At 41.2% G+C, this 26,135-nt stretch overlaps 1 protein-coding gene across 2 annotated transcripts; it reads right to left on the reverse strand.

Annotated features, from left to right (window-relative positions):
* Positions 1–36: 36 nt before the first annotated feature.
* COPS3 (COP9 signalosome subunit 3) lies at positions 37–26,135 on the reverse strand. 2 transcript variants are annotated; one of them, XM_077892334.1, is made up of 12 exons: positions 25,964–26,135; positions 21,674–21,803; positions 20,010–20,122; positions 19,867–19,916; positions 18,095–18,187; positions 16,196–16,375; positions 13,333–13,473; positions 11,019–11,192; positions 7,996–8,082; positions 2,125–2,238; positions 649–729; positions 37–353 (listed from the first exon to the last, which is right to left on the reverse strand). In XM_077892334.1, exons 1-12 carry the CDS (start codon positions 26,016–26,018, stop codon positions 300–302), a joined length of 1,272 nt encoding a protein of 423 aa, XP_077748460.1. In that variant the 5' UTR covers positions 26,019–26,135; the 3' UTR covers positions 37–299. The 2 variants fall into 2 exon arrangements, with proteins under 2 accessions (XP_077748460.1, XP_077748461.1); XM_077892335.1 differs by lacking the exons at positions 20,010–20,122; positions 21,674–21,803; positions 25,964–26,135 and having other exon boundaries at positions 18,095–18,255; positions 19,867–19,913.

Below are 26,135 nucleotides of genomic sequence, written 5' to 3' on the forward strand. Positions count from 1 at the left end.
GAAAAAAGCGATACAGAAGACACATGAATGTTCAAGTAATTTAAAACAAAAATGTAGATTTAATGCAACAACATTAATCTCAGGATAAATAAATCCACAACAGACTTTAAAGTTTGAATTTTTTTTCCTTTCTTTGCAGAGAGAATGGTTTTCTTAAAGCACATAGGACTGAAGATGTCAAAACAAAATGTAATTTCTTAATGTCCAGGTCACACAGGCTTGGTCCTCCCTGCTGCCCTCCTAACACTTGCCACTGGCCAAGGTGATAAATTCCATCTAACTCAGGATGGATGTTAGTTTCAAGAGTAACTAGATGGTTTGTTTCCAGAATCATCTTCTTGTGATCCCATGCTCTGTAAAGAGGAAAATAAGACAATCTATGTTTGTTCTCGTCAAAGGTTTCCCTTCAGCCCCAAACAAGCACCCGTCCCCTCCCCAACAACCGTCAGCCACCCTGTGTACACACAGAAAGGCTATTATAGTTTGAAAATGCCCTCCGTGACTCTCTGTGAACTTAGTGACAAGGATTTTTTAGGAACTTGGGGCAACTAAACATTTAACCTCAAATCAAGGTCACAGTTCTGATGAGGAAATACCCCTCCTTTTCTACCCAGGCCATTTCTAGTTAACAAAGGGAACCTTAATCACCTTCTGTACGAACTGGGGGTTCACTGTGATCTCCTGGTCCATGGCCTTCAGTCGCTCATCCAGCTCTATGCACTTCAGCATCTGGTGACAGACATGTTTGAAGGTGGTTAGTAAGCGAGTTTAGGTCAATCTACCTCCTTTATATATATATATATATATATAATATTTATTTATGAAAGAGAGAGAGAGAGAGGCAGGCAGAGACATAGGCAGAGGGAGAAGCAGGCTCCATGCAGGGAGCCCAACGTGGGACTCGATCCCAGATCTCCAGGATCACACCCTGGGCCGAAGGCAGTGCTAAACCGCTTGAGCCACCGGGGCTGCCCAATTTACCTCCTTTTTTAACCTAAATTATCAATATAGGGAGCTATAGGTTCATACTCCCATGATCTGAAATGCCTGAGGCTACATAGGTTTTGGAATCAGAATTTTTTGAATGCGGAAAGTTAACAGGAAAAATACTGTATATTACCTAACATCCCAATAGGATCTAGGGAAGCACCCATAATCAGACACATTAATATCTTTTGCACTGAAACCTAAAAATAATGCACAATAAGTGGGATAAAGGCTATACATCATTTCAGGTGAAATTCGTCATCACATTAAGTTACCAAAACCCTCCAGTTTTCATGGGTTTTCCGATTTTAAATTGCAAAAAAAGGACTGTGGAAGTTATATACTATGTTACTCTGGATTGCTTTTAGGTTTCTGAGAGGTTTTTTTTTTTTTTTTTTTTTTTTTTTAAGATTTTATTTATTTATTCATGAGAGACACAGAGAGAGAGAGGCAGAGACATAGGCAGAGGGAGAAGCAGGCTCCATGCAGGGAGCCCGATGCGGGACTTGATCCTGCAACTCTGGGATCATGCCCCAAGCCAAAGGCAGACGCTCAACTGCTGACCTAACCAGGCGTCCCAGGTTTCTGAGATTTGATGTCTGAGGTAAGAAACACAGACTGTCCACACAATCCTAACTCATATCTAGACCCCAGAGTGGCACTCAGAGCAGCATGACCTCAGAAGATGCAAAGGGGACTGCTCTGGCTCTTGGCTGCTGCCTAATAGGAAACTGCAGGACGGCTTACCCCTCCAGCCACCCTGACACTGATGTTTCTGACTTTCCCACCTGGAATTCTGAGTGCACTTTCTCACAGAAATGAGGCTCTACATTATAAATGATGTTTGGGTGTACATAACATTGTACTGATTGTAAGACCCTAAAGTGTTTCAATAGCTAAACTAGGCTTTGGTGAAATCCAACCCACCATTTATTTACTTATAACCATACAATCTGGGAGAGGTTGAAGCAATGCCCATTTTTAAAATAACTTCCCAGGAACTAAGATGTTCCTAGAAACTAGTTGGGAATTACCTGTATCTAAAACTAAAATTGTCCTAGAGCATAGAGACAGTATTTCAAATACAGAATCTCGAACATCACTTAAAACAAATCAAAACCTGACATTTGTATTTACCTCTTGATCGATGTTATGAAGCATGGCTGGGTTATTATATTTTTCAGGGTTATCATGGAAACTGACCATTCCATCCTTCTGATTAATACTTGCAAAAATTTCACCATCCTCTATCTGTAAAAAAAGAAATCAGGAGTAGTTTAGACCTGGACACTAAGTAGATATATACTGTTTCAACATAATTGGGGGAAAGGACAAAAAGCAGTAAGCTTGTATGTGTATTTTTAAGCACCATCTGTTTATTCAACAAGTACTTACTGAACACCTACCATTTGTTAGGCACCATTATATATGCTAAGGGGTGCAAAACACACACTACATACACACACTGGCCCTTGCAAGTTTTTACTGAACTAAGTTTCACATGATGTAAATTAATCATTTTAAAGTGAAAAATTCAGGTGCGCCTGGGTGGCTCAGTTAAGTGTCTGCCTCCGGCTCAGGTCATGATCCCAGGGTCCTGGGACTGAGCCCTGCATTGGGCTCCCTACTCAGCGAGGAGTCTGCTTCTCTCTTTCCCTCTGCCCCTTCCCCTGCTTGTGCTTTCTCTTGCTCTCTCTCAATAAAAAAAATAAATAATCTTAAGAAAAAAATAAAGTGAACAAATCAGTGTAATTTGTAATGTGTAGCCACCACTTCTATCTAGTTCCAAAATATTTTCATTACCCGAAAGGAAACCCTGTACCCATTTGAGCACTGACTCCTTTTCCCATTATCTCAGCTCCTGGCAACCACCAATCAACTTCCTACTCTACAGAGATTTCATAACATCTCTACAATCTCTTTCAGAGGATATAAGTGGAGGGAATGCTTCCCAATTCATTCTATGAGGCCAGGTTTGCCCTAATATTAAAACCAGACAAATACAAAAAAAGAGAACTATAGACCAGTACCTCACATGAACATACATGCAAAAATCCTCAACAAAATATAAGCAAATCCAATGACCCCCCCCCCCAAAATAAAAGGATGATTTTGGCTCAGATCATGATCAGGGTGGTGAGATCTGGCCCCACATCAGGCTCTACACTCAGCAGGATCTGCTTGAGATTCTCCCTCTCCTCCCTCTCTCCCTCCCCTGCTCTTGCACACACACGCTCGCGCATGCGCGCGTACTCTCTCTCTAAAAATAAAATAAAAAGTACATACACCACAACCAAACAGGATTTATCCCAAGTATGCAAGGCTGGATGAACATTCAAGAATCAATTAAAGTAATTCATCACATGAGCAGACCAAAGAGATCATGATCATCATATCAACAGATGCAGAAAAAATATCTCATAAACTCTAATAACCATTCATGATAAAAAAAACTTTCAGTAAAGTAAGAATATAGGGGGGAATGCCTTCAATTTCATAAAGAATATCTACAAAAACCCTACACCTAACATCAAACTTAATGGTGAGAAATTCAAAGCTTCCCCACAAAGATGAGGAGCCGGGCAAGGATATCCTCTCATACCACTCCTTCCAACATCATACTGGAAGTTTAATAAGACTAAAAAGGAAATTAAAGAGTTGGGAAAGAAGAAATAAAGCTGTCTTTGTTTACAGATAAGGAAGGCTGTCTATATAGAAAATCTGAAAGTATCAACAGAAAAACCCTCCTGGAACTATAGGCAATTATAGCAAGGTTGCAGGATACAAGGTTAATGTGGAAAAGTCAATCATTTTCCTGTAAACCAGCAACAAATGAGTGGGAACTTCAAATTAAAAACAATACAATTTACATTAGCATTATCCCCACCCCAAATGAAACACTTAAGAATAAATCTAACAAAATATGTACAAGACCTATGAGCAAAATCAAAGAATAAGGAAGGAAATAAAAAAAGGGCTAAATAAATGGAGAGATATTCCATGTGCACAAATAAGAAGACTATTATCAAGATGTCCGTTCCTCCCAATTTATAGATTCAACACAATCCCAGTCAAAATCCCAGCAAGTTATTTTACGGATATCAACAAACTGATTGTTGTTTATGTGAAGAGACAGAAGACCCAGAATAGCCAACACAGTATTAAGGAAGAACAAAGTTGGAGGGCTGGTACTACCTGACCTTAAAACTTACCATAAAGCTACAATAATCAAGGCAACATGGTGTTTGTAGAAGAAACACATCCATGGAATAGAAAACCCAGAAATAGGCCTACATAAATAGTCAACAGATCTTTGACAAAGGAGCAAAGGCAATACAATGGAGCAAGATAGTCTTTTCAATAAACAGTACTGGAACAACTGGTCATCTACATGCAAAAAAAATGAATCTAGACACAGACCTTACATCCTTAAGAAAAATTAATTCAAATGGGTCACAGATCTAAATGTAAAACGCAGAACTATAAAAAATCCCAGAAGATAATGTAGGAGAAAATCTAGATGATCTTGGGTGTGATAACTTTTTAGGTATTACACTAACGACATAATCTGTGAAAGAAATAATTGATAAGCTGGGCTCCTATTAAAATTAAAAGCCTCTCCCTGCAAAACACAATGTCAAGATGAGAAGACAAGCCACAGACTGGGAGAAAATATTTAAAAAACACGTCTGACAAAGAATTGTTATCCAAAATATACAAAGAATTGGCTTATCTGGCTCAGTCAGTGGAGTATGTGACTCCTGATCTTGGGTTTGGGAGTTTGAGCCCCATGTTGGGCAATGAGATTTTAAAAAAAGAGAAAAATATATGCAAAGAACTCTTAAACTCAACAAGAAAACAAACATTAAAAAATGGGCCAAATATACCTGAACAGATACTTCACCAAAGATGACATACAGATGGCAAATAAGCATATGAAAAGATGCTTTACATCCTATGTCATCAGGGAAGTGCAAATTAACATGTGATACCACTACATGCCTATTAGAGCGGCCAAAATCTGGAACACTGACAACATCAAATGCTGGTAAGGATGTGGGCCAATCGGACCTCTCTTTCATTGCTGGTGGGAATGCAAAATGGTGCTGCCACTTTAAAAGACAGTTTGGCAGCTTCTTACAAAACTAAACATAGTCTTATATGAGCCAGCAATCACACTCCTTAGTATTTATCCAAGGGAGCTGAAAACTTACATCCACACAAAACCTGACATGGATGTTTATAGTAACTTTACTCATAATTGCCAAACTTTGAAAGCAACTAAGATATCCTTCAGGAGGTGAATGGATAACCTGTCCCACATCCAGGCAATGGAACATTACTCAGCATGAAAAATAAATGAGCACTAAGCCATGAAAAGACATTGAGGAACCATAAATTTTGATTACTAAAAGAAGCCAATGTGAAAAGGCTACATTCTGTGGGATTCCAACTACATGACATTCTGGAAAAAAAACTATGGAGACAATAAAAAATATCACTGGTTGACAGGGGTAAGATGAAAAGGCAGAGCACAGAGCATTTTTAGGGCAGTAAAAATAACTCTGTATACCATAATGATGGACACATGTCATTATCCATGTCAAAACTGGAATGTACAATACCAAGAGTGAACCTTCGTGTAAACTATAGATTTCGAATGACCACCTGTCAGGGTAGGCCACCAAATGTAGCACATGTGTCACTTTGGTGAGGGTTGTTGATCATGGAGAAAGCTATGGATGTACAGGGGCAGGGGGCATATGGGAAATGTCTGTAACTTCCCCTCAATTTTGCTGTGAACCTCAAACTGTTCTTACAAACAACAACATTCCCCATCCCCAAAGACCGGATACTCTAGAGCAAGTCTTGAGCTTACACTCAAGGTTGGCAGTATGGATATCCTGGGCAGGATAACTGTCTGCTGTGGGAGTGGTCCTCTGCATTGTAGGACGTATAGCAGCATCCCTGGCTTCTATCCAGTAGATGTTAGGACCCCTAGCTGTGACAACCAAAAATATCTTCAAATATTGCCAAATGTCCCATGGTAGAAAAAACACTGCTGGTTGATCTAGAGCCTGTTACGGTCTGTCTGGGTTGTTCATAAACTGTTCAAAATGCACCACCACCACCCCCGCCCCCATTTTGCTCCCTTAAAGCATTTCCCTAGCTCATGTGTCCTTACAGGTGTCATAAACACATTTCTTCTCACCCACCAAATAGTGAGTTTCCTGGGGTTACCATGTAGCTTACTCGGTCTGTGTAACCCCTGTAGAGTTTACACTCTTGAAAGGCACTCCAAAGCTGATCAAGTCAGATTTTGTTTCTTTGGAAAGGGTGCGTGTGTTTTGAGAATTAGGTCGAAGGAGAAAAACCTCAAAACATTTGTAAATTGCTCAATGGAAATAAAGTACTCCATTATCATAATGGAAAATAGTTTTATTACTCCTAATCCTGATATGGCAGTGCTCCTGAAATCAGAGGGGAGATCATTAGCAGAAAAATGTAATGCTGACTTTCTATGTAACCTAAGATTTGCCTGACCTGGGCTGAGGACATGTTTAGTTTGACAGATCAGATCAGAGCCATGTATTTACATAACTGAATAGGTAAGTAGATTACAATGTATCATTCAGTGGGTTACTATGTACTCATTTTAAAATTTATTTTTAAAAGATTTTATTGGGACACCTGGGTGACTCAATGGTAACCATCTGCCTTTGGCTCAGGTGGTGATCCTGGGGTCCTGGGATCGAGTCCCACATCAGGCTCCCTGAATGGAGCCTGCTTCTCCTCTGCCTATGTCTCTGCCTCTGTCTCTCTTATGAATAAATAAATATTTTTTAAAAAGATTATATTTATTTGAGAGAGAGTATGCATGCATGAGTAAAGGGGGGGGGGCAAGGGAGGAAGGGAAGCAGACTCCTGCTGAGCAGAGAGCCCGATGTGGGCTTGATTCCAGGACCCCAAGATCACCACCTGAACCAAAGGCAGATGCTTAACTGACTGAACCACCCAGGCACCCCTACCATGTGCTCACTTAAATGATGCTTATCCAAATTTGGGAGTGGAGAGATGTAACTGGGACATTACCAGAAGGGGTATTGGTAATACCTGATTTCTGAAGATGGGTACTGAGATGGTGCCCCCTTTATTGTCCATACTGCTGTAAGCGTGGTCGGGAACGGACAATGGCCCGTGAGGAGGTAAGGGGCTCAAGTCCGATCCCAGTCAACAACTGTTCTCTCTCTAGCTGAGCAGGACATCCTTGGTGTGGGCAGCAGTGCCCTGACCTACATATGAGCACAAGTTCATGACTTCATCATGGACCAGCACATTGAGTAGCACTGCTTTATGACTCTTGGTACATCTGAATAATTTCACAAGTGTTTTAAAAATGTATGGGATGCCTGGGTGGCTCAGTGGTTGGGTGCCTGCCTTCAGCTCAGGTCATGATCTGAGATCCAGATCCAGGATCGAGTCCCACATCAGGCTCCCTGTGAGGAGCCTGCTTTTCTCTCTGCCTATGCCTCTGTCTCTCTCTTTCAGTCTGTGTCTCTCATGAATAAATAGATAAATCTTTAAGAAAAAAACGTAAATAAGGAGGACAAACAGGACACACCATGTATATCATATGAGTACCTATGACTGGAAAACCCCATAGGTTGTAAGGAAACAAAATCCAAAATATCCAAAGGCTGACTTTGGATGTCCCTCCTTTTTTATTTATTTTTTAAAAAGATTTTGTTTATTTATTCATGAGAGACAGAGAGAGAGGCAGAGACACAGGCAGAAAGAGAAGCAGGCTCCATGCAGGGAGCCCCACGCAGAACTAGATAGATAGCGGTCCTCCAGGATCACGCACCTGGCCGAAGGCAGGTGACAAACCACTGAGCCAGCCCGGCGTCCCTCCCTCCTCTTTAAAAATATTATCTATAATGAACACCTATGACTTTTACAAGGACAAAAATCCACTAATTAACTTTTTAAAAGTGAAAACACACTTACCATGTGTAGGACATATTTCTCTGCCTCCTGAGGTCCAGATAACTGCACACGACTTGCCATATCTTGTAACGATAATGTTAAAAAGGTCTGAAATTCAGAAGTAGAATTAATCATAGGTAGAAACGACTGAGGACATACATTTTATTCAATGCGTACAGAGCTCTACTGAATTACTGAAAATTTGCTTTCCATTACTGTGCAAAGTAATTATTTGTTGTGAAGATGATTTGAAGTTGATAAAACCTGTGGCTTTAGTCATCAGTTTCCTAGAGGAGTAATGACTTCTAGAAATGTTTTCTGGCACATACATTCCTACGGGTCTGAGTGACATATGCAGGCACTAGGTTATTTATGCAGCACTGTCTGTGAGAGCAAAGGACTGGAACCACTTAAATGTCCACCACAGAGGGCAGGTTAGTGCGGTCTGGTACAATTGCATCAACAGACTCCTATGCAGTTGTAAAAAACAAAACAAAACAAAACAAACCCCAAAAATCCAGATACTTCTCACGGACTGAAATAAGATCTGAGATAATAATGTACACCATTAAATATAAAAAAAGGAGAATGAAGAAGTGTGCATGGCATGCTGTGTAAACCAAAGTGTATATATACCTGTGAGGAGGGGTGCTTTTATTTATGCATGCATATACATGCATAGACAACCTCTAGAAGGCCAAGAAACTGGTTGCCTCTGAAGAAGAGGTGGCTAGGGTATAGGAACTGGATGGAGATTTTTGTATCTTTTGAATTTTGTATTATAAATGTATTACCTATTAAAAATAATTAACATTATCACATTCATTCTTCAAAATTCAAAGCTAAAATATGTAAACACATGGGGGTTTAGAAGGAAGTCAGTGTTTTCCACTGCTCTGCTGGGGACCTGAAAATGAAAAGAGCTCTTTGAAAGGAAAGTTGGCAATACTTAGAGCAATGGCCTTTTCAGAGCAAGGCATGTTAAAATCCAAATGTGAATTTTTAATAAGCCAATGACCAAAGAATCTACATATACTTTAGTTAAAAGAGTAGCATCCAAGAAAATGAAATTATTGTTAATTTTTAAAGTACATAAGCACTTTAACACAAGTGAAGACTTAAAAAGTCAACATTTCTAAATACACAGAACTATCATTTTTCCTATCTCAAAACAAATAGAAACTTCCACTTGAATGTCCACCAGGAGAAGACAGATTGAATCAATTGTGATCCATCCATCAGATTACTACATAGGGTAACTGTGATATATGCTTACATTGCCACAGAAAGAGGTTTAAGATATACTGAACCAAAAAAAGCAGGGTAGAGAACAGTATGTAGAATATAATCCCAATCACATTTAATTGCATCTCCATATACATAGAGAACAGAGAGAAGAATATAGAAAAATGTCCACTAAAACATGCATAAGAAGTAGCAGATTTAGTCTCCATGTGATAACCCCTTGGCCCCAGCAATGCCATGAATACCACCCCCGTCACTGACACTGACAATCTACTTAAGATTTTATGAAAAACTTCTGATTTTCTGACTTTGGAACGAGAAAGAGACTGACGTGGTTAGAAAATCCTTGGGTTATTCCCACTTCTAGTGTTCTGGCTCTAGGACATGATGGTAAAAAGTATATAACAGCCGCCTGCAAAGATTTCACCTTTTTCATTTAACGTTTATTTGCCACTCTGCAATTTAACATTTTCTGAAAGGCGCTGACTTTTATCCATGTTAACATTTTGATTCTTCCATCTAAAGTGCAAGCACCAGTCACAGACAGGGTGCAACTACTTTTACTTCAAGTGGTTCTGTTGGCACTTGGACCAAATAAAAAAATTTCGTGGGGAAAATCAGGCTGCTGGTTACCCTGATCTCTTAGATCCTGGCCTTTTTTGCCTGGTCAACTTGGCTTTTCTCTGGCTGACAGCAACATTCATTTTTGATATTTCTTGAGCTACTTTCTCTTTCTTGTTCTTCATTTTCTTTCTACAAATTAACTTTTTACAAATCCCCTGATTTCCTTCTGTGAGTTAGGCAGCCAGGGTCGCTCTCTCTCGAGTACTGGAAGGGGTTCCCCTTCTTGTTCACTGGCCATCTCCTCACTTTCCCCTCCTCCTCTCCTTGCAAGGACTACTTGCCTCCACAACTGTCCCCTCCTCACCACTCTCTGGCTTCTTCAGGCCCTCTCACTGTCAGATCCTCCCCCCAGAGCCTTCCATCACTAGGTCACCTAGCCACAGACATCCCCTATCCTGGCTCTCTGCCTCTTCACCCTCTACTCCGCTGCTGCCCGGGAACAGACTGATCCATGTTTTCGCCCACTGTGAACTGCTACCTCTGACTAGACTCCTTTTCAGGAGGAAAAAACAATCCTGGTGGTTTAAGCTGCTCTTAGCATCCTGCTACCCGTAGCACGTGCCTTTGGAGGTCACCTGAGATTTCATTTTTCTTTCATACATTTTTGTAGTGTTTGAACACTTAATAATAAGCACATTTCCTGCAATCCAGAACCATCAGGTTACTTTCATTTTGAAAATAAAAATCACGTAATTGGCTTACCTCCTACAGTTGACCTGCACATAGCTCATTCAACTCTGGCCTAGGTGGCAATGTCAGGGTCGTGCTGTGTCAAGTAAGAAGTTCAAACAGAGACCAGCACCATCCAAGAGGTTCTACAGCTTGTCACAATTGTCACAAAAGATTCGTGCCTGCATGATGAATCCCACCCCGACTGCCCATGGCACTGTTTACCTCTCTCAGGCTACCTTTCTCTGCCTCCCCATGGAGCCGTTATCTCCTACCTGTCTTCCTCTTCACCTGTTCCTCTTCTCAAATACCCTGCTCTAGCCCTGAAAAGACCAAAAGGTATAAATCAAACTCTTTCTAAGTCATCAGTAGTGAGAGTTGTTGCTTAGTAAAGAAATCCTGCCACACTGTATCCCTGGATCTGCTTCTGAGCACTGAGGAGGAAGAGAGAAGAGGAGGCCCTGGGAGAATCAGAAGATGTTATCTGAGAGTGGCACTTGCCTCACCTTGGTTAGCCTCTGAATATTCTTCTTATAAAGAGAAGACAGGCATTGCTTCACCAGCCCCATGTTGTTATCGCGAGTAAAAGTTTCACTGTGCTTGTTGACCAGGTTGCGGAGTTCTGAGGGATTATTGGTTGAATAAACTTGTGCTAACTCATGGTACGCGTTGCTAAGAGGCTGAAGGATTAAAGGTGGGAAAAATCAGATTAAAGCATTAGAGATACAAACTTCTTAGAGGCAGCCAAAAAAACAAAAACAACAACAGATCGACCATGCTACTAGGTTTTGAACAAGTACATTCAATACTCTTTATTGTTACCTAGCAACTTATAATTTCCCCAAAGTGAATGCTTAGTTTTTAGGACCAAAGATAGACATTCAATGGGATTTATTATAAAAAAAAAACTTTGTATTTCAGAGCAAATAACTGCATAGCAGGTGAAAGCATACTGCATTTAATAAATGCATGCATGCCTTTTTTTTTTCCTGATGAATTGCATTGGGGGGGGCAAATTCTCCATCATTCTCAACTGTCTTGCACACTTTCTCACATATATACACACACCTTCCCAAATGCACCAGGCTCATCTGTTATTTTTTGACAAGAAAAAAACACAATAGGGGTCTTCAGCAAAAAACACTTGGCAATCTTCAACAAGATAGCATAAAAATCTCATGGGGAAGATTTTCAAATTGATATCCTGAAATTTTCAGTTCTATACAAAGAACAAGGTTAAAATTGTTATCCAAATGATTGTAACCTCAGATTTTGAATTGCCGAATTTTATTCTATTTTTTTAAAGATTGTATTTATTTGAGAGAGAGAACAAGCAAGCATGCGCAATCACAAGCAGGGGGAGAGGGAGAAGCAGGCTTCCTACCAAGCAGGGAGCCCAACATGGGACCTGATTCCTGAGGACCCCAGAATCATGACCTGAGCGAGGTATACACTTAACCAACTGAGCCACATAGGTGACCCTGCCCTAAATTTTATTCTAAACCATGAGCAGGGCAGCCCGGGTGGCTCAGTGGTTTAGCGCCACCTTTAGCCCAGGGCCTGATCCTGGAGACCCAGGATCGAGTCCCCCGTCAGGCTCCCTGCATGGAGCCTGCTTCTCCCTCTGCCTGTCTCTGTGCCTGCCTCTTTCTCTCTTTCTCTCTCTCTCTCTCTCCCCTCTAATAAATAAATAAAATCTTTAAATAAATAAATAAACTATGAGCATGTTTTTAAAAAAAAAAATTTTAATGATTTATTTTTTTATGTGATCCCAAAGCTGGGTCCTCAGTGAAAACAACAGTTCAGTGAGCAGAACTTGTGGTTTTCACATGGGGGCTTTAAGATTTCCCAACACTTGGACAGATTGAGCTCAATAAAATCAACACTGCTAGGATGCCTGGGTGGCTCAGTGGTTTAGCATCTGCCTTTGGCTCAGGGTGTGATCCCAGGGTCCTGGGATCAAGTCCCCCATCGGGCTCCCTATAGGGAGCCTGCTTCTCCCTCTGCCTGTGTCTCTCCCTCTCTGTGTGTCTCTCCTGAATAAATAAGATCTTAAAAAAAAAAAAAAAAATCGGGCAGCCCCGGTGGCGCAGCAGTTTAGCGCCGTCTGCAGCCCGGGGTGTGATCCTGGAGACCCAGGATCGAGTCCCGCGTCGGGCTTCCTGCGTGGAGCCTGCTTCTCCCTCTGCCTGTGTCTCTGCCTCTCTCCTGCTCTCTCTGAATGAATAAATAAATAAATCTTTAAAAAAAAAAAAAATCAACACTGCCTTTCCAGTATTTCTGCTAAATTGTAATGAAGGATAACAATAACCACAACAAATCAACCTTTTTAGGAGCCTAAACATCTATGGCAATTATTACTCAGACCAAAAGTTTGAAAACAAAATTTTTTTTTCTTTAAGGATTTTACTTATTTATCCATGAGAGACACAGATAGAGAGGCAGAGACACAGGCAGAGGGAGAAGCAGGCTCCATGCAGGGGAGCCTGATATGGGACTTGATCCCAGGACTCCAGGATCACGCCTTGGGCTGAAGGCAGGCGCTCAACCCGAGCCACCTGGGGGCCCCCTGAAAACAAATTTCTAAGAAACATTCCAGCTCAACCAGGTGATCAGAGGGTGTGTGGAATGGAATAGAGATTCTGTTAAAACTGCAGCTCCCAGACCACAAGTGTCTGCTATTAAATGTATTAAGTGTCTGCTAACTGGAAGCTGCTGGGAGAGCCAAGTCATTATAAAATAAAATTACAGAACTAGGTATCATTACAATTTCTCTATGGACTTAACATGTCACCTAGGACATCAATTTAAAAAACTCACCTTAATGAATCTACCCACAATTTGAGACGTGTATTTCGGTAGCTGTTGTACTTTTCCAAGTAATATCAAAGAAACTAGAATATACTTTTTATATGATTCCAACATGATGTGACTGACCGCCATGGCAGGAGTAGTTATAGCCTGAGCAAGAGGAGAGAGAGCACACCACAGCAGAAAGGGCAATCAGCCACGTGTATCACTTTAATTAAATAACAATTCTGGCATTACACGTCGTATCAGTATTTTTAATAGTGTCTTTATTGAGAGAGGATTCTCGTGCTGTGAAGTGACCCTTTTCAAGAATACTACTCAGTGGCTCTCAGTATACTCACCAAGCTATCCAACTATTTATGACCATTACCTTATTTCACAACACTTCCATCCCTCCAAAGAGAAACTCTATACCCATTAGCAGTCATTCCCCATTCTCTCCTCCCTCCAACCCTAGGCAACCATTGTTCTACATTGTCTCCATGGATTTGCCTATTCTGGACATTTTATATAAATGGCATCATAATAAAGACATGGGCTTTCGTGACTGGCTTCTTTGACTTGTTTTCAAGGCTCATCCATGTTGTAGCAGATACTTTGTGCCTCATTCTACTTTCTGGCTGAATGATATTCTACTGTATGGGTAGACCACATTTCATTTATTCATCCTCAGTTAATGGGCATTTGGGTTGTCTCACCTCCTGGCTACTATGAATAAAGTGGCCATGAACATCAGTGTACGTATTCTGGGGTAGACATTTGTCTTCATTTCCCTCAGGTATATTCCTAAGAGTGGAATTGCTGGGTCATGGTGGTAACTCTAGGTTTAACATTTTGAGGAATCCCAGACTGTTTACCACAGTGGCCACACCATTTTACATTCCCATGGGCAGTTACGAGGATCCCAAATTCTCCACCTGCTCCTCAATGTTGGTTATTGTTGGCTGTCTCTTCCTAATTCTAGCCATTCCACTGGGTGTGAATTGGTATATTGTGGATTTGATTTGCATTTCCTTGATGTTTAACGATGATGAGTATCTTTTCATGTATTTATTGGCCATTGGTGTGTCTTCTCTGGAGAAATGTCTATTCAAATCCATTGACCATTTTTAAATTTTAGTTTTTTTACTGTTGAGTTGTAAGAAGTCTTTGTACATTCTGGCTGGAAGTCTCTTATCAGAAATATGATCTGCAGATATTTTCTCCCATTCTGTGGCTGCCTTTCCACTTTATTTTACCAGATTTATAAAGGTCAGGGAGAAGTAAAAACTATCATACCCAAGTCAGCTCAAATATTCCAAATCCAAACCCATCACTGAAACTTTGAGGTACTTGAGATTCTACAGAAACACAGAAATGCATGTGGATACAAATACGATTCCTACCCACAACACTGCTTTAATACATCACAATCAACTTACATTTCCACCCATCAAGGACTTAGTAAATCAAGAAGGTCAACATGTGGAGTGATAGGAGAAGATGAAGCTGCTTTCACTTTTTGCTTTATATAATACTGTATGATCTAATTTTTTTCCAGTAAGTGTATCTTTCTTTTGGAATTTTTTTTTAAGCCATAAGAAATCTGTATCCCCTTCTGAAATGAAGGTACCAGTGCCATCTATAGCTGCCTGTGTAATTATTCAAACAGTCACATGAAGTAGACAAACACAAGACAATGCTTGTCGTTAGGGCAAAATCAGGGGATATATGCACTTTCAGCGAAAAGAATCCTATTATCTGTATCAAAAATGTTTTGTTTTTAAAATTTTAACTACTTGTGATAGAAATATTTTTTCTAAGTGCATTACATACTTTTCTGCCTTTTTAATGTCCTCATCATCTTGATATTTCTGGCTCATCAGTATGTTATCAGCTATCATATTGGGCTATAAAATGATCGTCTGTTCAGTGGCTGTGAAGTGTTTATCATTTTCTGAAGAACTATGTACTCTTAAAGAGAAGTCACCTTGAAGATTTTGCTTGACTAGACACATCATTGTTTTGAGTAAGCTCTACACCCAGAAAAGAGCTTGACCTCAAGACCCCAAGATCAAGAGGTGCATGTTCTACTGACTGAGCCAGCCAGGGACCCCTGACTAGACACATCCTTTAATGACACTATCTCTGCCCAAGAGCACCTTCTGTTGACCCTTCCCTTGGTCCCCTTAGCAGTGCCTATCAACCCCCTGACGCAATGAGGCAATGTTCTGTCAGAGAAACATGCCATGCATGTGTATTTATGTGTTATCACTTCCACTAAATTGTGAGCTCCTTCAAGGCTTAGAATATGAATATCCTTTATTACCTTAATACGTGCTATGAATATAATAAGAAATATAAATATCTAACAAAATTTTAAAATACTAGTATTAGCCAATATTATATCTCTTTCTCAGACTTTAAAAAATTTTTTCCAAATTATGTAATATATCTCATTACATAGACCAGTGGTCATTACATGGACACAAAACACAAAGAATGTTTTACTTATTAAAGTAAATAAAATTTAACAAAATACCACAGATGGTTTCAGAACAAAAAGACATTTCAAAGATCATTCAATTCAATCTCATCCCTTTCTGCAAAGGAAGCTATAAAGGTCAAGAGACATACAGAACTTAACCTGAATCAGACAGGGTGTGAGTGGCAAGGCCTAAATTAGACCCCACTCTGTACTGTTCTTCCCTCCAGTGCCACTGCCCTTCAACTTAAGCAACAGTTTACCACTATTTACATGATCACAGAGAAACAGCCTTTGAAAGGACCTCCACTCAAAACTCAGAGGCCTGAGATCAATCCATTCCAGCTGTGCACTTCTTTGATCACACAAGTTCAACACAACCTCAGGGGCATTTAGAGAGATGATTACCTGTTCATAAAAGTACAGCGCTCTTTCAAAGTTCTTCAGCCCGGTATAGATCATCCCTCCATAATAATAGTAACATAAAAAGTGCTTTGCATCATAGGCTCCATTCTCTTTACAGATATCCATCATGTCTACATCAAGATACGGGAGGGCAGGCTTAAAGCATTTTGCCAGCAAACAAAGCTGTGAAAAATTTTATATGAAGTCATCATTTTCATTGTACTTGGAAGGCTTTAGAAGCAGGAGCAAATTCACAGATTTTCAGAAAGTTCAAGACAATATTTTAAACCATTTTATTAAAAAATGTTCTAAATGTTGCCACATTACCCCCATCTTCCTAAGCATTCAAAATAAAATAGCATTTCTTTATAAAAGACTAAATGCAGCCATGAGATAAAGTACTCCACAGATGAATTAAAACTCCTTACTAGCCCACCTAGCACCCATTCTGTTTACAGATACCCAGACAAGTGAGTCCTTTATCTCTTTGAATTAGTGGAACAGAAACAGACCAGTATGGTATGATTAAAAATGGAAATTTCTCTTCAATTATTTCTTTTCAATTGCTGAACCTTTATGTAAATGTAGAGAACTGCTCAACTCAAACTCAAAACCAAACATGTGGTAGCATTCTGTAACTGTACAATGCTGGCACAGGTGTAGATATAGGTACAAACTCAGAGGTAGATGTTTAATTTTTATTTTTTTTATTTATTTGTGATAGTCACAGAGAGAGAGAGAGAATGAGGCAGAGACACAGGCAGAGGGAGAAGCAGGCTCCATGCACCGGGAGCCCGACGTGGGACTCGATCCCGGGTCTCCAGGATCGCGCCCTGGGCCAAAGGCAGGCGCCAAACCGCTGCGCCACCTAGGGATCCCAGAGGTAGATGTTTAAGACCAGTGCACTGTCCCTGGTTTGTTTGTTTCCCTAAAGTTTGTTATACTTCAGTTACAAAAGTTTTTTTAAAAAGAAAAAAGAAAGCACCTTTCTGTGATACTAGGACATGTATTTGGAATAATCCAGGTACCATGTTATTAATTAAAGACACAGTCCCCGTGGGGCTGGTTGAACCCCAGAGTATTATGGAATACTCTGTAGCTGTAACTCATGGATGTAGAGTCCTCTCCGAGATATATTAAGTAGAAAAAAGTGGGACGCCTGGGTGGCTCAGTGGCTGAGTATCTGCCTTTGGCCCAGGACGTGATTCTGGAGTCCTGGGATCAAGTCCCGCATCAGGCTCCCTGCATGGAGCCTGCTTCTCTCTCTGCCTGTGTCTCTGCCTCTCTCTGGGTCTCTCATGAATAAATAAAATCTTTTTTAAAAAAAAGAAAAGAAAAAAGCAGGTATGTAAGAGCTCATGCAGATCATTGCTGTTTGTGTAAAAAAAAAGGTGGGGGGGAATGCACGCATTTGCGTATATGTGCACAAAATTCCTTTTGGAAGGATACACAAAAAACTAACAGATATCCTCTGGAGAGAAGAGATGAGTGAGACTAGTGAGCAGGGTGGTAGAGAGACTTCATTACATATCTTCCCTTTTGCCTTCTGGATTTTGAACCATGTAAAATAAAACAAATGAGTAACACTTTAAGTTGTAAGAAGTTACCTGTATTTATTCTCAGGCTCTAGAATTCCTTAAAAAGAAAATGACCTGGGACATTTTTAACACCGCACGCATTATTACTGTTTCCTCACATCACAAACCTACCACCTGAGCCCCCCATTCTAGAGTTTGCATTCAGTAGCAGCCAGCTGAAAATTCCCTGGCTAACAATGTACCTACTTCTATTTCAACTTCTAGAATGTATCACACTCTCCACCAAATTGTTTTCCTTTATTAAGCAAACACAGGACCAACCTTCTACCTCTGACTCAGGGAGACACACTCTTCGGTAGCTTACCTGGCAGAGATCGGCATGTATTGAGGTCAGCTGGTTTGTATTCATCTGCATCTTGTCTATGGCTTGCTTAAGGATGCTGATTCCTCGCAGGGGCTGTCAGAAATGACATCTCTTTCAGATAAGTTCTCAAAGATGGCAGCACATTGGATCTTAGGTTGTCACTTACAAATAAAAAATAACACTAATTGATAGGTTCCTTTAAATAACAATATGAGGTATCCATACTCTTTCAGGAAATTTCTGTCCCTACTCAGTCAGAAAATGTTTTCTTAAGTTGTTTGTTATGTTAGAGTAATTCAGCATCATTTTTTACATCATAAAGCTTTTTTTTTCACCGAAGATCAATAATCAAAAGCAATAATACTTTCTCAACAGTTCATTATATTTATATCAAAACAAAAAATTTCCAAATCAGGGGCAGCCCAGTGGCTCGGCGGTTTAGCGCCACCTTCAGTCCAGGGCCTGATCCTGGAGACCCGGGATTGAGTCCCACATTGGGCTCCCTGCATAGAGCCTGCTTCTCCCTCTGCCTGTATCTCTGACTCTCCCTCCCTCTCTCTGTGTCCTCACGAATAAATAAATAAAATCTTAAAAAAAAAAAACAAACCAAAAACTTTTCAAATCATTTGTAATAAAGAACCTGATTAGTTGGCATTTTCCCACAGGGCAGTCTATGGATCAGCCATAAATTCTCTCCAACACCACCCTCTCTCACCTGATAATAGATTCCTATTGAAACTGATACCAAAAAACTTATAAACAGACTGTTTCCTGCCTTGATTATAAATACCAAACCGAGTTTCAAGTGAAGGGTAATCAGTTTCTGGACAGGAGATGTGACTCTAAAATTGCTAAATAACTTACATGGTTTTTTCAATAAGGACTTTTTTTTTAACCATCTCTTTCAAACTACAATTTAATATTCCTATAAAATACCAAATGGTTCTTTCGGTTTTGTCTCCTTCCAAGTACTATCTCAAAGTTCGATTTCAAATAATAATTTAAAAAGAAGCCAAAAAATAAAAATAAATAAATAAATAAAAAGAAACCCAATTATAACCTATGTCAGTACCACAAAAGTTAAAGATCAAAGAACTGTTTCAGATTAAAGGAAATAAAAGAGACATGACAACCCAATGCAATTCATGATCTGAGATTTTTGTTTAAAGAACATTAGTGAAACCAGTGGCAAAATCTGAATAAGGTCATTAGATTTGTTTAAAAGATTCTATCAACATTCATCTCCTGATATTGATCATTTTACTATGGTTATGTAAGAGAATGTCCTAATTTTTAGGAACATTCATTGAAGTATCTAGGGTAAATGGCAACATATCTGCAATTTTTTTTCCAATGGCTCAGAAAAAAAAAAAAGAAAGAAAGATAAGGTAAGTAAGTGTGGTAAAACGTTAACATCTGAAGAATCTGGGTGAAGGGTACGTGGGGATTCTTCATATGGTCTTTTTGTAGGCTAAAACGTCATAGTCAAAAGTTAAAAGTTCTAGCAAATAAACAAAATCCCCATATATTACAACATAACAGGCACTAGGATAGTCATTCCAAAAACATCCACCAGCAGCAGTAGACTGCCTTGAGGCACTATTGCTCTCTCCCCTGATGTAGGAGCCAGCTGTCCCTACGGCCAATGCATGGCCGCCACATTTATTTGTCAGGGTGCTCAGTACTAACCCAGAACCTTAACAAATCAGTACTTTGTGTAACTTGGATAGTTCTTAAAACATAACCATAAATACTTAAATAACATTGCTTACCTGTTTCCTTTCCACAAGCGCGTTTGTCAGCTGATGGCAAAGCCCAGCAACTAGAGATGGCAATGACAGAATGTTGACAATATCATTGACTAGATGGGCAAAATGCATTCAGTGAGAAATAAACAAAGGGTTATTTGGCTTACAAGTGTCTGTTGCGTATCGGATGTGCTCCCCATTACAAGTGCTGATGAAAAGCTGAACCTGTGAGAATAATGTTTCGAAGTCAGGAACGCTAGGCATGGAAAACTTCACAAACCTGGAATAAAGAGAAAAGAATCAATTCATCCTGATATTTTGCAGGGGAAAACAAAAAAGGAACTGAGGTCAGAAGGCCTGCCTATCTCTAGTGCTCTATGAAAATAAATGAGGGGATGCGTGGCCCAGTGATTGAGCATCTGCCTTTGGCTCAGGGCATGATCCCAGGGTTCTGGGATGGAGTCCCACATCGGGTTCCCTGCAGGCAGCCTGCTTCTCCCTCTGCCTGTGTCTCTACTTCTTTCTCTGTGTCTCTCATGAATAATAAATAAAATCGTAAAAAAAAAAAAAAAAAAGAAGGTAAATGAGTCACGATATTTTCAAAAACTAAGAGAGTCTATGAGACCGGCCTGGTTCTTGGCACGATCAAGACACAGAACAAGACACAAAGGTTGAAGAAAATATGTTTTAAAAGGAACTTTCACAAAAGAAAACTCTATTAAATGAGGCCAAATATCATGCTAATATTCATGAATGAACAATATAAACTTCTAACCAGAAGTTTACAAAACCATTGTTCTTTTGAGCTCCAATGTGCTTAGGGCTATTTACTCATTTAAAAACCACTTGTTGGGATCCCTGGGTGGCGCAGCGGTTTGGCGCCTGCCTTTGGCCCAGGGCGCGATCCTGGAGACCCTGGATCGAATCCCACGTTGGGCTCCCGGTGCATGGAGCCTGCTTCTCCCTCTGCCTGTGTCTCTGCCTCTCTCTCTCTCTCTCTCTATGTGACTATCATAAATAAATAAAATTAAAAAAAATATTTAAAAATAAATAAATAAATAAAAAATAAAAACCACTTGTTGGGATCCCTGGGTGGCGCAGCGGTTTAGCGCCTGCCTGTGGCCCAGGGCGCGATCCTGGAGACCCGGGATCGAATCCCACGTTGGGCTCCCGGTGCATGGAGCCTGCTTCTCCCTCTGCCTGTGTCTCTGCCTCTCTCTCTCTCTCACTGTGTGCCTATCATAAATAAAATCCCAATTTGTAAATCTAAAACATAAAGAGAAAAAGAATTCTGTCAAGCACACGTAATTACAAGGAACCCCAAATGAAATAAGATCTATTTAATTTGGTCTTGAACAGCCTGAGCTTCTTTGAAGGGAATCTGAAGCAATGTTGCTTTGGATCATTGGTAATCTGACTTCACATTTTCCACTGTGCCCTGTGCCATCACTCTTCCCTATTTCCTTTCCAAGGTAGAAAATGCGGACAATCCGATGGATTACATGAAGAAAAGTATTCAGATAAACTCAAACCATAGTGCCCACAACTGAGATAGCCATTTGATTTTTTAAACTAAATTTCAAAATGTGTATAAACATAAACAAGAGTTAATGATAAAACTGGAAAACATGCCATGATTAGCTAGGATGAGTAAAATGTAACTCCTATGACTTGACTTTATAATTGTGCAAAAGAACTCAATGTTGTTTACATGGTTTATTTTTCTACACACACACACACACACACACAGACACTCACACACACACACAAATACAGCCAGAAAGCGTTCAGGTTTAGCAAGCACAAGACTATAAAAGAAGATGCCCCTTACAAAACAGCAAGGACGCCTAAGGAATGCTCTTGTACATCCAGAGCCCCCAGCACGGTGTCCAGATGGGATAAGTTCTTTGCAAGGAGTTCCCCACTCTTGTTGATCAGTTCACAAAGCTGAGTCATTTGCCCTGGAAAACAGGAATAACACTATCATTCAGTTACAGCACTAACCAAACTAAAGAAACTCTAACCACAGACTTCATACCTCAGAGCAAGAAATGACTTAAAGATGATTTCTTGTATCTCCTTCATTTCAGATGAGGACTCAAAAGGGCCAGAGAATTGAAATAGCCTTGACTATGACCTCAAAACCAGACCTCCCATTTCCCTCTGGCCCCTGAAAGTTTGCACGTTTCCTCTGTTCTCTCTTCCATCGCCCAAGCCAGAAATGCACACATTACTATTACTATTACCACCAGTATCATCTCCCTCTCTATAACAGAACATTACCAAATACGATTTTACTTTTAATTTTTACTTCCTAAGTCTCCATTCCTTTTTCTCTCGCCTGCCGTAATTCAGACCTTTCTCATTTCTTGCCTGGACTACATCATAAATCTTTGAAAACAGTCCCCCTACTTCACTCTTTCTCTCCTCCAACCCATTCTCCATATTGGTACCTTTGTGATATTCCCAAAATGTAAAATTCAAACTACTCCAATGGCTTTAAGAAGCCCAAATGCAAGACGCCTGGGTAGCTCAGCAGTTGAGTGTCTCCCTTTGGCTCAGGGCATCATCCCAAGGTTCAGGGATCCCGAGGTCCAGGGATCGAGTCCTGCATCGGGCTCCCTATGAGGAGCCTGCTTCTTCCTCTGCTTATGTCTCTGCCTCTTTCTCTGTATCTCTCATGAATAAATAAATAAAAAAAGATTTTATTTATTTATTCATGATAGTCACAGAGAGAGAGAGAGAGGCAGAGACACAGGCAGAGCGAGAAGCAGGCTCCATGCAGGGAGCCCGACGTGGGATTCAATCCCGGGGCCCCAGGATCGCGCCCTGGGCCAAAGGCAGGCGCTAAACTGCTGCGCCACCCAGTGATCCCAATAAATAAAATCTTAATTTAAAAAAAAAAAAAAAAAAAGGAAAAAGTCCAAATGCCTCAGGCAAGTAACAGGGCTCTGAACCGCCCCAGCCTTACCTCCTGCTACCTGCCCCCTTCCAACACACACACCTACTCTGGTCACACAAAGCTCAGAAAATTCAAGCAACATGCCATGTTCTCTTACCTTTGACTCTACACATCCTGTTCTCCATGTTTGGTGTTCCCTCCTTCGCTCTGTTCCCCTGAGTCCTCCACTACCAATTCATACACTTCATTTAACAATCAGCTTGAGTCTTCTTCGGACCCTCATCTCACCCGCCTTCCCTTACCTAACCTGAAAATATGTTGTGCATCACCTGGGGTTGTGGTGGTTAGGTAATTCAACACAAACTCAGATGGACAGGCTGTGTCATTTCTCCAGTATCACAATACAGTGCTTATTTACCACCCAATCAATCAACAGCCTGTTAATTAATCTCCTAATTGATCCACTGATTTTTCTCACATACCACAATGTTATAACAACTAAGGTAAAGAATTTAGTTAGGCCTGAGTTAGCACTCTAAAGTAGACTCACTCTAATTTTGATGGGTTATACTGATAAAAGATACCATGGCCACACTACACTTGCCAAGGCTACTCAGCCATTCTCCTGGGGTTAATGGTGGTGCTGTGTATGGGGTTTATATAAGTCCATGGGCAACAACCACTTGTCTTCTCCTTTAGAGTTCTCTTTTGCATTTTGAACTTCAAACTATAAATATCAGCTATTTTTATTTAGTAGCTGAGGGATTTTTCTTCTTACCAAAAAAAAAAAAAAAAAAACCACTTAAATAGTAGAATACTTAAAAACCAAGTGACTGGGGATCTCTGGGCTCAGCGGTTTAGCGCCTGCCTTTGGCCCAGGGCGTGATCCTGGAGTCCCGGGATCGAGTCCTACGTCAGGCTCCCTGCATGGAGCCTGTTTCTCCTTCTGCCTGTGTCTCTACTTCTCTCTCTCTCTCTCTCTCTCTCTGTGTCTCATGAATAAAATTAATAAAATCTTAAAAAAAAAAGTGACTGTAGCTAGGAACTTTGGTAATTTCGTTTCTCGGCCTTCTATACTATTAAATTTTTATCAAATATAAAGAAATATATTATCATCACATAACAGCACTGCAAAATAAGAATACAAAAATCTGTGATCTGATTAGGCATCATCTTTCAGAGATAACACAAGTTGAATGGGGAAATACCACCATTTTATTATAAATCTCACTGCTAAATGTGAAATCTTCTACACAATTTGCCTCCTTTTTACTTGCTACTCTAAATACATTTACAATGATATGAAACACAGAAATAAATATTTCAGTCTATTATTTTTCCCCAATTAAGTAATCAATGCAGAGTTGAGACTTAAAAGCTAGGTCACTATGAAATTATAAGAATTATAATTAATGTAGGTCAAGGGGAGAGTTAACAATAAGTTCAGTGCCACAGGGCGCATCTGACACGAACCCAATCAGACATGTGGCCTAAGAAATTTCCTCTAATCAAAGAAAGCTGGACATTATGAAACTCCCTTCACTTAAGGTCCACATTAGAAAATTCTGAGTAAGAGGGGGCATCTGGGTGGCTCAGTGACTGAGTGTATGCCTTCTGCTCAGGTCATGATCCCGGGGTCCTAGGATCGAGTCCCACATCGGGCTCCATACAGGGAACCTGCTTCTCCCTCTGCCTATGTCTCTCCCTCTCTTCTCTGTGTCTCTCAGGAATAAATAAATAAAATCTCAAAAAAGAGAAAATTCTGAGTAAGAGCAGAAAAAACAGAAGCCTCAAAAACATTTACTAGGCAGTGACCATGAGGCACAGAAGCCACAGGCAGCGAAAGTATCAATTTTATCTCTGCCTGGCAGACTGTTCCTAAAGCAGTGACTTGCACAGCATCCATGCAAAGCTTTCAGATAAATCTCACTTGATGCTAAATAGTCCCTGCTTCATTTTGTGAGAAAACTGGCCCAGGGAAAATTAAGTGGCTCACACATGTAGTGATTGACAAGATTCTAACCCAAATCTAAATTAAATACCCATACTACATCCTAGGAAGTAGAAATCAAACAGTTTGTGGCATAAATGAATGAATGTTTTCTTCATTCATAGAGACTGCAAGTCTGTGCCTTACCTGTGAACCTCGTTTCTTTAATAAGGGTAAGGAGAAGTACTTCATTAAGTATAGCTTCATATCCGATCAGTTAACTCATAACAACAGTGAGGGACATAGCACTCCTCTATTTTTACAAATGGAGATTGAGACTCAAGAGATTAAAGGTGACTTGTCCACGCAGCTCCTAGAACCTTACAGATTAATAGCTGCTAGCAATAATTTTTAACTGCATCTACTGCACTCCAAATATGAGGTAGTGTTTCAAGTGCTTTTACAAAGTTCCTCTCATTCAAGCCCAACACCTCTGAAGCAGGGGCTTATTTTTACCTTAGAGATAAAGAGACAGGGTAGTTAAAGGGACCTTCGCAGCCTGCAGCGGATTACTTGAATTCTGAGTCCAGCATCCTATATGCAGGTTGATGAGATTAATTGAATCAAAGAGCATGAAAATTTAAGTAACAACGGTCATCATTCCGCCCCTGGAAATGGAGCCCTTCGAGCGAGAGCTCCCTCTGCACTCTGCGGGACTAAAATAGGCGCGGAGGCTTCCCGAAGGCGCGCCGGCCGGCATCCGAGGGGCCGGCCAAGGCGAGCCTCCGAGCCAAGGCACCCAGAAAGGATTCATCTCGCGCCTGCTGCCCGCGGCCTAGCCCAGCGGCGGCCAAGCGCCAGGGTGACAGACGAGGCGGTGTACCAATCACCGCAGGCAAGGGAGGCCGAGGAGACCAATGGGCGCTCGGGAAGGCGTCCACCGGAAGTCACTGCCCCCAAAACTGTCAAGCGGAGCGCCCGGGTGGAAGGGGCCCGGGCCGGGGGGAGGAGGGTCCAGCCGGCCCCAGCGGGGGGAGGTGGCCAGGTCGCCAAGCGCACGGGCAGGCAGACGAGAGCAACGGAGACCTAGAGCGCAAGGGGGCTGCCCCAACTCAGCCGCGCCCGATCCCTCCCTGGTCTAAGCGCCGCAACCCCAAGCCCGGCCCCGAAGACGAGGCTCGGGACCAACAGGGAGGTCCCAGCCGTCCGCGCTGGCGGCTGGGGTTGCAAGCCCGTCCCCGCGGCCCGGAAGGCCCGCCCAGGCCCGGCCCGGCGGTCCAGGGCCTCACCTTGAGCCGAGAGCTGTCGGACACTGTTCACGAATTGCTCCAGGGCAGACGCCATATTTCCCCGCGGCGGCCCAAGCAGCAGAGGCAGCTCACGCGGGAAAAGGCGGCTGCTCTGGGAGGAGGGGCCGCGGCTATCCTCCACAGGGCCTCAACAGCGGCCCGACGTCACTTC

This window comes from Canis aureus, chromosome 3 (assembly GCF_053574225.1).
Source record: "Canis aureus isolate CA01 chromosome 3, VMU_Caureus_v.1.0, whole genome shotgun sequence".
NCBI classification, from domain to species: Eukaryota; Metazoa; Chordata; class Mammalia; order Carnivora; family Canidae; genus Canis; species Canis aureus.